The 13445-nt window shown below is 42.3% G+C and overlaps 1 protein-coding gene across 2 annotated transcripts in view; it reads right to left on the reverse strand.

Annotated features, from left to right (window-relative positions):
- The window catches only part of SYNE1 (spectrin repeat containing nuclear envelope protein 1), a 467802-nt gene that overhangs the window by 206670 nt on the left and 247687 nt on the right, over positions 1-13445 (reverse strand). For both annotated transcript variants that reach the window (XM_053590506.1, XM_053590504.1), the window contains 8 exons: positions 13127-13299; positions 11545-11698; positions 8621-8764; positions 7052-7216; positions 2722-3039; positions 1855-2010; positions 1534-1704; positions 457-783 (listed from right to left, as the gene is read on the reverse strand). In XM_053590506.1, coding sequence (XP_053446481.1) covers positions 457-783; positions 1534-1704; positions 1855-2010; positions 2722-3039; positions 7052-7216; positions 8621-8764; positions 11545-11698; positions 13127-13299 — 1608 coding nt within the window. The remainder of the gene's footprint in view (positions 1-456; positions 784-1533; positions 1705-1854; positions 2011-2721; positions 3040-7051; positions 7217-8620; positions 8765-11544; positions 11699-13126; positions 13300-13445) is intronic.

The raw sequence follows: 13445 nt of genomic DNA on the forward strand, positions 1-13445 counted from the left end.
AGTCTTTAACTATAGTTTATTAATTAGAACTTTTCTTACAAATGTATCTTATTTTCTTATAGGTCAGCTTCTAGGCCCTGGGTACCAGAAGATGAAGGAAAGCCTCTAGATGGAACAGATAAAATCAGGTATGAGATCCTGACACCAGCCATATTTAAACGGAGGATCCATATACCTGAATCAGATTTGTCAGAAAAGATGTCCAGTGATTGAGCGGTATGTACAATCAATATATTTATTGATACAATATTTGAATAGCATATTCCAAAACTGAAAAATAACTCTGAGGTAGTGTATGTAACCAAATAAATCTACATAGGTCACAGCCACCCACAGAACAGACAAGTGCAGATGTCTGTCAGCACCCATCATGGTGATGGGCAGGAATCACCTCCCTCCCATTCATTCCCCAGATGCCCTCCTCACGCAGCTGACCATGAACAGCAATGCACTCACCTTATATTTAGATAACTGAGCTTTCTTTTCATATAATTCCATTTTGGGTTCTTCAGGACTATGTAGGGTGTCTTGGTACTCTGCTATCCACTGAGTCAGCGCTTTGTATTTATCTGAGAATTCCTTTGCTAAATGAAGACCTTTCTCCAGGGCCATGTGCTCTTTCCTGACAGTGCTGGTCAATCCCTTCAGCTGTTCCACGTGACTGTGGATCTCCTTCCTTAGCGTCTCTGCCTCGCCTTCCTCCAAGTACTGAAGAGCCCTCTCTGCCTTCTCCCGAGCTGATTTTAGCAAACTGTGGCCTTTCTCCATGTCTTTTAGCAAAACCTGAAAAAGATAGTGAGTAGAAAGCAAATAATTAGTCTTAAACCAAAGGATTTCAAGTCCCATTCTTGAGCCTACCTATTTCTCCTAAAGATAAGTTGCTAAAGTTACAGGCGTCCTCAAACTTTTTAAACAGGGGGCCAGTTCACTGTCCCTCAGACCGTTGAAGGGCTGGACTATAGTTTAAAAAGAAAACTATGAACAAATTCCTATGCACACTGCACATATCTTATTTTGAAGTAAAAAAACAAAACGGGAACAAATACAATCACACTGCCTCATGTGGCCTGTGGGCCGTAGTTTGAGGACCCCTGGTTTAGAACCACCTTGGACCAGCCAGGGATTAGGAGCCCTGGCTCCTTTTCTACACTAATGGAAAGTCTTCATCAATATATCTTTTCCACATCAGAGACTTAAAAAAGAACTTGGTGTTTCTCTCATTCTTAGCAATTCTCCCTAAATATCTGAGTTAAACCTCTTTGTTAAGGTACCGGGCCATAAGTTTGAGACAGATTGTTTTTTCTTTTAACATTCAAGTATCATACTGGAATTTAGCTAAGACTTTCATGGGAAAGCTATGTGTAAGTTTTTCAGATGACAAAATATTCCAGATAAATAAAAGCCAGCTTTGGCCTTCAGGAGCCAATCTGGTGTGTCAAGTGAAATGATGAGGGTCACTGATCAGACGGGCAAGAATGGGGCCGCTCAGGAAAAGGACAAGGCTGGAAGCGAATCTGAAGTCTGTGTGCCTACCTCCAGCGTCTTCAGCTTTTTTCCCATCATGGCTGCATCTACTTTATCAATTTTGGTAGCCACATTCTTAAAGTTTTTATGAGTAGAGCCATACCAATCAGAATAAGAGCTGAGGGACAATTCTGATTCCTCCAAACTCTGGATCTCTTCCTCCAGGAATTTTATTTGTTCCTTTGAAAGAAAAGAGGAAACTCAACAGTGAGTCAAAGGTCTGGGCCAGGGCCTTTGTTATCAGAACAGATCTTCACTAGAAATTCGTGAAAAGACCATTTTGGTTTATGAAGTTTGCTGGCCTGGGTCGAGCCACTGGGGTTTACTCACCAGCACTTGGAGAAGCAGGGCCTGGTATCTGGAGGTCAGCTGGGTGGCCTGGCAGCCCATCCTGCTGCTCCCGGGGCTCTCGTCCAGTATCTCCTGTGTTCCTGCTCCAACTTCCTCAACCTCATCTCTGTAGGCGGTCACTTCTTCATGCCACTTCTGAAATGATGTGAATAGTGGAGGGAAAGATTCAATCTTAGCCATTCTTGAATAAAACAAATATATATCTTCTGAATGGGAAATAACTTTAGTGTATGTTTATATTTACTTTGAGATACAATTTTGAAAATAGGCCATATGTTATCTTTATGAAAAATGCAATGAAAACTGTATGCTTGTGAGTGTGCATATTTTTATAGGTGACACTTCAAAAACAGTCTTAAAAACACAAAGTGGAATGTATTTTTATATCTTAAGTTGTGCTTAAGTCAATTTTAAAATATCTGAATAAAGAAAAGAAATACCATAGGCTTAAGTATTATTTAGGATACATGAGCTGAAATTGTATAAAAATTAGAATAAAACTAATTATTAAATATTATTTCAGTGCATTATATTAGAGCAACTTCTTATCAAACCATAAACTTAACTAACTGTAATACTAGCATTTGTATATCTTTAAAAAACAAGGCAATAGCTTATGGGAAGAAAATAGAAAATATTTCCCTTAAACTACATTCTATCAAAGACTAACCTGTAAAATAATTGCTGTAAGGGGAATGCTCCATTGTAATTTATTTTAAATTTCTAAGCCATCAGAAAGAGATTTTGTAAAGCCTCGGACAAAAATATTAAAAATTTTAAGGAGATAAACTACACAAGATGATAACTGATGCTTTGCCAAAGATGAGGAATTTACACGCCTGGTACCTTCATCTGATGTAACTGCATTTCCTTGGTTGCCCTGGTAGACTGACGTCCGGTCCTGAAAATGATTTTCTCCTCTACTATTTTTAGCCATTCATCTACTTGCTGGAACTTCTGCTCCATCAGCCTCAGTTTGTTCACTATGTGATTGAACTGAGTTCGTGTCTCTGACAGCCTGTGCTGGTAAGCCTGCCAGTCCTGCCGGAGAGACTCTAAGGCCCGGTCCTCTGCCTGGGGGACGCCGGACGGGATGACGTCCTCTCTGGTATGCAGCACCGAGTTCAGGAGTGCCTGCCCCTCTGCGCAGCGCACTTGCAGCTCCTGCCGGGAGGAAGGTACAGCTGTCAACTTCAGTCACATCACATACTTGCACGGCCTGGCATGCCTCACCCAAGCCAACTGTGCCAGCTTGAACCTCATATTAGAAGAAAATGTTTTCCATCTACCTCACACAAAAAATATGTTCCTCGCACTGAATATTGTCTCCTAAGTCAAGAGAAAGACCCTGAAAATTTTCCAATTAAAACAATCAACACACACAACCCCACCAAGATTTTTCTTAGTCAACAGTTTCTGAAATGTGACTTTTCAGCTAATCAGTAAAAACGAAAGTCCAGGGCTTTTGTTTAAAGGCTTATGATGGCTCAGCATCTGCTTAAATTCCTCAGGCTTCTTGTTTTGACATCGAATGGGCTCAGGGCTACATTTGTGGCTGAGAAAGAAACAATGAACTCTCTCTTTACTGAGGAGCCATCATTTGCCAAAGTTGTACTCTAGGGAATTGTGGCAGCCAAGAAAAGTTGCACCTCCACGGTACAGGACACACAAACCTGGGAGGTCGGTTGCTTACATGTGCCTCAGATGCTCCCAGGTGAAAATAGCTTCCCTCTGTCAGAGCGTAAGCCTCCAAAATCTACCCTACAGAGTTAATATAAACCAAGTCTTGAAGGGTAAACATAAGCTATTTTTTCATGTTGTGGCAAAACAATATTATTTACTTGTATTTCTTTCTTTCTTTTTTTTTGAGATGAAGTCTCACTCTGTCACCCTTGGTAGAGTGCTGTGGTGTCACAGCTCACAGCAATCTCCAACTCTTGGGCTTAAGCAATTCTCTTGCCTCAGCCTCCCAAGTAGCTGGGACTACAGGTGCTACCATAACATCCAGCTATTTTTTGTTGCAGTTGCCACTGCTATTTTAGCTGGCCGGGGTTGGGTTCAAACCTGCCACCCTCAGTATATGGGGCTAGCGCCCTACCCACTGAGCCACAGGCGCCCTAAATGCTTGTGCATTTCTAATAGGAAAAATATCCGTACTGTCACTTAATCTGATTACTTAAAGTAAAAAGAATCCAGTCAAATCCCACCAAAAATGCTTAAAGTACCAATACATGCAGTTAAAATACAGTATTAAGAAAAATAATCCCAGGGTGGCACCTGTGACTCAACAGAGTAGGGCGCCGGCTCCATATGCCGGAAGTGGTGGGTTCAAACCCAGCCCCGGCCAAAAACTGCAAAAATAATAATAATAATGATAATAAATCCTTACTATTAGATCAAATTACTTAAAATTGCTAGTATATTTCACTTATAAAATTAGTAATTTCACATAGTTCAAACTAATAGAACATTTTTCTCAAATATGATGTCACTCAAATAATAGTGTAATATGAACATTATGTATATGGGACCGGAGGAAATATATTTATTTTTGTTTATATATATAGTAAAACATTAATCAAAATGGTCAAAACCATAAAAAAGTATTTTTAAATTCTCAGATTTTTTTTTTAAAGTAATTTTTGTACAATCTTTTTTCCAAATTTGAGTCTGTCACCTTTTTTTATAAAGAGTCTAATAGTAAATATTTTAGGCTTTGTGGACCACTGGTCTTTTCTACAACTACTTAACTTTACCACCATATCTCTAAAGAGCCATATAATATATAAAAGAATTAGTGTAGCTGTGTTCCAATAAATTTTTATTTAAAATACCACATGGTTGGACCATATTATTAATCTTCCCAACTTATCATCCTTTTTTTAGCTTATAAAGAACAGCTTTATTCTCCAAATCATTATTCTATTTAGATAAATTCTCATATTTCCCTAATTTCAACTAATTATTCTGAAGGGAAAGTGTGGTTCAATATTTAAGTAAATAAATATATTTCTTGATGGGCAGCACCTGTGGCTCAGTGAGTAGGACACCTACTACCGAGGGTGGCAGGTGGCAGGTTCAAACCTGGCCTCAGCCAAACTGCAACAACAACAACAACAAAGGAGTAGGGCACCAGCCCCATATGCTGGAGGTGGTGGGTTCAAACCCAGCCCTGGCCAAAAAAAAACTGAAAAAAAAAAAATAAATAAATATGTATATATATTATATATATATATACTGTGTATATATGCATATATATATATATATATATATACACACATATATATGTTGTATTACCCAAATCAGGTCTTCGGTTTACACACATGACCTGTGAATACAGTTCCCACTGCCAACTAATTCCCCCCCGACTGGGCATGCTGTAGGATGCCTGGATCCTGAGAGGTTTCTGCTGCAGAGTCAGGCATCACAGTTTTCCACTATTGTTTCCCACTACAAGTATCTTCCTTCCTTTTTAACACTGGTGGAGACTCAAAAGAAGATTGTGTAAAATTAATACATGGCAAAACCAGGGGTTTGTGTTCATTTCGAACCACACTAATGACATCCTAAGTGAAATATTCGCTTCTGACCAGAACAAGAGAAACACTTGTTTGTGACCGGCGTAGGTCCTGCACGGAACTATCGGGAGCCCAGTATTTGCTTTCCAAGGGTGTCTGGGGTGAAGTGCTGAGGAAGCCTAAAGAAAACAATGTCCATTCTACTCCAACAATTACAACACCTGAACGTGGTGGACCAGGACATCTAACTCTTTTAAAAAGCAGGATGGATGAAATCTATAAGTAAGCTAAGGAAATTATGACCTTTCTACCTTCTACCATACTATTTATTTCATGAATAGATCATATATTTAAATAAGATTTTCTCCCATTTCATTTCATCCTTATAACTCTGTTGAGGAAACTAAGCCAGAGGGGTACTCTCTTGAATTCACCTAGTGTGGGTCCCACCAAGGATTAAAGTCCCAACTTCCTAACCCCAACCCTGTTGTCTGCCATCACGCAATACTCTCCAAGACCTAACAGAAATAACCAGAAATTTTACATACCAAAAAAAAATCATGACAGTCCTGATTTTTTCCACTTGCCCAAGCTGTCAATAAATCTTGCCCAATCTTGAACCAATTCTAATCAGGGCTAATAGTTCCAACACACTACTTTAGGGACATGGAACGGCCTCCTTGGCCTTTCCCCATCCTGTGCTATGTGTACCTCGTGGCCCTTCTTGGGGAACCTCCCTGACCCCTACCCCCAGGGTAAGATTAAGCTCCCCTCTTTGAAACTACCATAAGATCCCGCATCGGTCCATTAACGTCCTCACCACATTGTTCATAACAATCTATCTAGGGCTTTGTGTTCCCCATCAGACTGCAATAGAATCTTAATCATCATTACCCAAAGTCACTACCCTGTTTCCCCGAAAATAAGACATCCTCCGAAAATAAGACCTACTTACAGGAAAGATAAGACGTCCCCTGAAAATAAGACCTAGTGCATCTTTGGGAGCACACCTTAAAATAAGACACTGTCTTATTTTCGAAGAAACAGGGTAGTAAAATATTTACACTGTTACATATCCAATAAATGTTGAATAAGTAAATGGGTTACCACCACTTCCCCCACTGTGTCTAACATCTCACCCCAAATTGCAGCCTGCTGGTCTGAGCACCAACACATTTTTAAGCTTCTCTAATTCCTTCTTCTGGAACTCAGCCCAGCCCTCTATTGTCAGCAAAGTGGTAAGTTTTCGTTAAAATCAGATGGCCCAAGTTACAGCCACTAGGGGAATTTTGAGTAATGTGGCATTGTATTGATCCTGCTGCTGTACCCCACATCTGATTTCATCCTTTAGGGAGCAACACGCAGGTAGGCCAGTCAACACCACAGATTTAGATCGTCAGCTGCACCTGTCGGAGGCCAGCCTGGCAGCTGTAAGAGCTCCCAAGTGCCAGTCCTGCCAAGTCCTAATAGCCTACTAAATGATCTCAACTAGCATATATTACCAAGCTCCCGGAATGCTGTAGATCAAACCTTACTGGGTTACACTTAATATGCATCAGCTATCTTTAGAAATCAAGGTCAGAACTTCCCATTGCTTAAAAAAATAATTTCACATTCAGAAGGAAGATTCCCTTGTTTCAGGATAAAGGTGGCTTTACCTGAAGATCCCGCAGCGTTGACTCATGAGTGTGGGCATCACCTTCCAGAACTGAGTATCGGTCGAGCTTCTCTTGTTCCTGTCCCAGCCAAACCTCAAATGCCTTCAGGTCTCTCTGATACTCATGGTGCAGGCGAACGAGTTTTTCAGACTTGGTTACTGCTTCCTATAATTAGCATTTAAATCATTAAGATAGGAATACATTATTACATATAGGGTCAATGTGCTGTAAGAATGCCCTTTTGGAATTTTAAGAAAATATAATCATTAAATCGGGCGGCGCCTGTGGCTCAGTCGGTAGGGCGCTGGCCCCATATACCGAGGGTGGCGGGTTCAAACCCGGCCCCAGCCAAACGGCAGCCAGAAAATAGCCGGGCATTGTGGCGGGCGCCTGTAGTCCCAGCTACTCGGGAGGCTGAGGTAAGAGAATCGCCTTAGGCCCAGGAGTTGGAGGTTGCTGTGAGCTGTGTGAGGCCACGGCACTCTACCTAGGGCCATAAGGTGAAACTCTGTCTCTACAAAAAAAAAAAATTAAATCATTGGACTAGGCATGATTTCCTAGCAGAATGAAACTTCAAGATTTATCAAAAAAATATAAAAACGTATCAGCATTAAAAAGAATCTTAAAAGGTTATTGTGTTGCATTAACTACTTGATTTCAAAATTCCTTACAACATGTAACATAGGCATGGCAAAAAAATGAATTTCCTTTTCATAAAAATTTACTTTTGCTGCCAGGCACAATGGCTCACACCTATAATCCTAGAACCCTGGGCTGCTGAGGTGGGAGGACTGATAGAGCTCTGGAGTTGGAGACTTGTTTGAGTAGAAGTGAGACATTGTCTCCAAAAAGTGTAAAATGCTATATAAAAAAATTTAGCCACGCATCATGACATAAGCCTGTCATGATCCCAGCTACTCAGGAGACTGAGACAGAAAGACTGTTTGTGCCCAGGAGTCTGAGGTTGCTGTGAGCTGTGATGACACCCTTGCACTCTACCTAGGGTGACAAAATGAGACTGTCTCAAAAAAAAAAAAAAAAAAAAAAAAGAAACCCACACATTTGGTAATGAAGAAAACTGGAATTCTTATATTATAACTTAAGCAAGGATTTTGACTCACTGCAGATTTAATTTTCTAAGTTCTTTGTCTCATAGAGTAGAATATGCTCTGAAAAAAGTATTTTTATTTTCTTTGGAAGTCTAAATGGAAGATGAGAAATATGACTGGTGATTATTTCCTCCTTTGGAAATTTCTCATCACTAGATGTAATAAGGCATTGATGAGTCTTTACAATAAACCTGGGCTAAATTTTTGTTAAATTGGTACATTTCTAGGAATTTGTGATTAGGATTATTTTACTTTAGTAGCTTTCATATATAAACAATACTTTAGTAGTTTGGTTTTGCCAACAATACATTTAAAATGTTAAAATTCGTTTTACCTCTTCTGTACTATCTGTTTTCACAAGCTTCTCATTCTAAAAAATACGTGAGTCCTCACCCAAGGGCAGCTCCTAACAGTCCTGGGGTGGTGAGTCTGGGGTGGTAAGGAACCTGGGCAGCCATACCTGGGCCCTCTCCTGGATGGCTCTGTAGCGCTCCTGCAGGTCCTGGAGCTCCAGCTGGGTGACATAGTGCTCCGCCATGCTGGTCTCTTTGACCTCGATAGTCTCCAGTAAGCTGCTGTGACTCAGCACTTCTTCATTTAATAACTAGAAGGCATTTTTTAAAAGTAAAAGAGTTACCCATGCACCATCACAGCAACGATACTGCTTAAAGTAATGTTTTTCAACTGTACTGTTAACAAGTGACCTTGGGCTGTCTACCTACCCAGTCAACCATTCATTCATTTGCCTGATACAGATGCATGTGTGAATGGATGGATGTTTATTTGTGTGTGTGTGTAGTTGGTATCTGGCCCAGAACTTTCTCTAAGATATGAATTCCCAGTTAACTACTGTATATTTCTACTTGGATCTCTCAACATATTATTTCCAGAAATGGGTTCCTGGTTTCCACCCCATTCTGCCCCAGTATCCGCCAAACCCCTTCTCTTTCATTTCTTTTTCAAACAGTATATACCATCACCTCTCACCCAGACGGCCAATCCAGAATGCTGGAATGTCCTCCCTAGCTCTCCGTCCTCCTAGCCATCATGAAATCCTGTTAGTTCTACCCACTATGACATTATGCCATGGGTTCTCATGTCTCTGCAGCCAGGTTGCCCTCCTTTCTCAATGGGACTTTGCGGTAGTCTCCTAGGAAGATTCCCCACCAGCCATTCTCACCCTATGCCCAGTTCCACTCTCTACCCAGTAGCCTGAGTGAAAAGGTGGTAATGTTCTGAACAGAAGAGAGAAATTGAACTTAAAACATTTTCTATTAGCAAGGTTTGTTTTCTACTTAATTTGCAATTTTATAAATAAAATTTGTACATTTTAAAATTAAAAAAAAAAGAAAAGAAAATGGAATCTTGTGGCTCTCCAGCTTAAAATGTGGATTATCTTCCTAAACTCTCAGGGTCAAGTGGAACATCCTCAGGGCAGCCCATATGGTGATGCAGGGTCAGGTCCCTGCCACCCCTCCAAAGCGCAGGCTCCTCCCTGCTGAGCCTCAGCTGCAGCCACTCCTACCTGTCTGCAGTCCCAGCAGCAACTCCAGCCTGGGGACCTGAGGTTTATTCTATTAATAGGATGCTCTTTTCTCAGCTCCTCCCCAGACTGACTCCTCTGCACTAAATCATTTAGGGCGTCATCTCCATGTCTACTGTTTCAGAGAAGCCTTTCCTGTCCCTCCCACAAGGCCCTAACAATCTCTATCAGCCTTTTCCAAATTTCTCACTCTCACGCCTCGCCACTTTTTCTCTCCACAGTACTTACCAGTAACATTCATTTACTAGTGCCTTGATTGCTGAGTGTCTGTCCCCCACCAGCACACAGCCTTGCCTGTTTTATTCACCTAGAGCCAGGCACTATTCCTGCACTCAGCAACTTTTCAATAGATATTGATTGCATAGAAGAATAATGTAATTAATTAAGCAACTAATAATTATTGCAGATACACATAGGTAAGTAATGATGAAGCAGATAATTATGATTATATTAATTCGCGGATGCCCAAATGAGACCAGACATACGAAGTGCCTTGGCATAGGTTACATTTGGTTATTTGGATAACTTTGATTCAGCCTTTGCTGAGACAGAGAGTGAAGTCCTGAGGATGTAAAGCAAATGAAGCACCTCTCACGCCTGAGGGAGAGAGACATGTGAGCACATGTCCTGTAAGATTAATAAGGAGCCTGGAACCCAGCCAGACTACAAGGGAACAGCTCAGCTAACCGAGCATAGAGTGGCGGTGGTGACGGCATATCACAATCAAAGTGACTTCGGAACTCCTCAGAAAAGTGAGTAGGAGGTTGCCAGGTGCAGAGGCAGAGCAAGGGCCTTCTGTGTAAAGGGAAAGGAGTCAGCAAAGGCATGGAGTTGGAATGATTGTGACAGGTTTAAGAAATAGTGTGAAATTCCAGTAAGGCTACAGAGTGGAGGGGAGGAGGGTAGCCGAGGAAGGGAGGGAGGATGGGAGAGAGTATTACCACTCCTACAGGCCCTGTGAGGGAGACTGGGATTACACTATAGGAAATCAGAAGCCAACAGGGCTCTTAAGCAGGGAAGGGAGACATTCACCTTCCCGTGAAGATAACAGTAGGTGGGGCCAGAAACAGGTGAGAAACTGGGGTCTGTTCCAATGCAGGGGAAGAGAACTGGTCAGCAGAGCCTAAGGCCAGATACAAGGTAGGGATGAGAAAGGAGGCCCTGGGATAAGGAGGAGTCTGATTTAGTCTATTCAGGGCGAAGAGAAACAAAATGAACAGAAACTGAGGATACAAGAGCTTGAAGGATTTCTGCGCAGCAGAAGGTAGTAAGTACTGCTTGGGACATGATCAGATCGTGAGGAAACAGGCCACCCAGCCAGTATGGTCTGGAGCATGGCTGCAGCTGTAACCCGAAAGACTCCAAAGCTTTACGTTCGAATATTAAATACTACTATCAATAAAAGAGGTTTAAGAATGCATTCTTCTTACGTAGTTATTTAACAAACTTTATATGCAGTACTGTAGGAGTATGATCATGATGAAAACGGCACACGAGTAAGCAAAACAGAAGGATGTGATAAAAAGAAGCCTTTGGGCTTCCTCATGCTGGGTGGGCTGAAGATATTAGGAGATGTTACAAGGTGCTAAGTTTTAAATGGTCTATGTCAATCATAAGACAGGCATCTACATGGTTTTCCTGGAAGAGAAAATTTTAACTTACTAAGAAAATAACCATATACATAAATCCAGTTTAAGAAGCCATTAGAAATTATAGCACAAGCTGCGAGTGTAATTTACTTATATGTACAGGCCTAGCATATGGTAGTCACAGTTCTGTCTGACTATGGCAGCTACAGAGGCCTGTAAGAGAACAAACGGAATCCAAAATCCGACACTAACCTTGGCTTTCCCGAGAGCAGCTGTCTTCTCCCGCAGCTCCGCACACTGTCTCTCAGACTCATTCAAGCTGGCTTCCACACCGTCCATCCAAGCGGCAAACTGTCGCACATCATCATGATAACTTGTCCATTTAGAAAGGGCGCCTTCGAGTTGACTGAAAGGGATTTGAAAGGATACTCATGTATATGGAGAATCCTTACGACTGTAAAAGCTGAATTCGTGTCTGCTCTGACCCCTCTAGCTGTCAGGAAAGTGGCCGGCTTGGGACAAGGCAGGCTGGTCAGGGCTTATCCACTGTGAGTCTAGGATTCTAGTGAGGAGAGATTTGGGAAGCAAGGGACAGTGAAACTGAGGCTGACCGGCAGAAAAGTGGGCCTGGGTATGAACCCCAAAGGTCAGTGGCCAGGGGACACCAGATGTGGAGTGGCTTGAAGGAGAAACAGGGAGAAACAGATTCTCTGGTGCGCCTTTTATGGAGGCAAAGCTGTGTGCAGGGAGAGAACCCACATTTAACCCTATGGAAGTGAGCAGGACTTCAGAAAAGGTGCCTCTCAGAGCACCAGAGAAAAACCCGAATTACTAAAGGAAGGGCGGACCAAGGGAGAATGAACACAGCCACCATCTCGAGTGAGACTTAAAACCCAGAAAATCACAATGGAAAAACAAGGTAAAACTTTCCGAATTGGTCTAAATAGTAAAGATAAACATTTCCTTCTCAATGCCTGTATTTTCAATCCCGTTAGTCATTTATACCTCAGTTTACTACCGTACTTTGGGTTGTTTTGCAGAGATACTGTCAGCCCGTCCTCCCCAGGGACCTTCAGACCCAGCACTGCAGCCAGCTGGGCTGCAGACTGCCCCCTCCCAGCTCTCTTAGCTTGAAGACACGCTCTCAGCTTGATGACAGTGTCAGAGAGAAGTACCTGGGGAGTGTCACCCCATGGGCAGTCCTCAACTGCCCTCCAAACACCCCTGCCCCCCTGCCCTGAAGTACAAACTCTGAGGCCCATGGCTCCCGGCTGGTTGTGGTCCAGTTCCCCACTATGTGACTTGTTTGCTGCCCATGCCTCATCATTTTCCCGCTCCCTCACTGGTATTTCCTAGGGTTACTGCCCAAGTAAATGACACAGTTTGAATCAATATATCTTTACATTACAAAACATCTATTCATTTTTTGGATTTTAAATCGTAAACAACAATAACAAGAAACAGGCATTTCAATTATATTTAACCACAGACACAGTATTGCGGGTCGATATAAATGCAAGATTACACCTACTAGTTTCTTTTGTTCTACAAAGGAAGGAAAGAAGGAAGGAAAAGAGGGAAGGAAGGAAGGGAATAAGAAGGGAGGGAAAGATAGGGAGGAAGGAAGGGAGGATGGAAGGAAGGAAAAAAGGAAAGGAGAGAGGGAGGGAGGGAAGAAGAAGGTAGAGAGAAATAGCAGGGAGGGAAAGAAGGGAGGATGGGAGGGAGGACGGAGAGGAAGGCGGGAGAGAGAAGCACAGGACAGTCTGTTAGTGAAGCATTATTCTAATCTTTCACTGATGGCTCGGCAGTGCCCAGCTGTGAGTTCCCTTACCTCTTACACCGAATCACTGCAGAAGAAAGGGCGGCCCAGGTGTCCTTCACGCTCTGCAGCTGCTGCTGGACAGCAGGGATGCCTTTTGGAGAGGTATTCTGGAGGACCGATTCTCCCCTGGTCAGTGTCATTTTCATCTGGATCTCTTTTTCCTGCTTCACTGATAATAGAGCCTGTGGAAACAAACACCGTAAACCTTTATCAGCTGAGTGTTCAACACTTCTGGCTTTAAACACTTCAGAGCTCCTGAAGACAGAGTGGCAGGCACCTGAGCCACCTGGCCCTGGAGCCGCTGGCTGCTGAAATGGAGGATGGAAAG

This window comes from Nycticebus coucang, chromosome 5, assembly GCF_027406575.1.
Source record: "Nycticebus coucang isolate mNycCou1 chromosome 5, mNycCou1.pri, whole genome shotgun sequence".
NCBI lineage: Eukaryota > Metazoa > Chordata > Mammalia > Primates > Lorisidae > Nycticebus > Nycticebus coucang.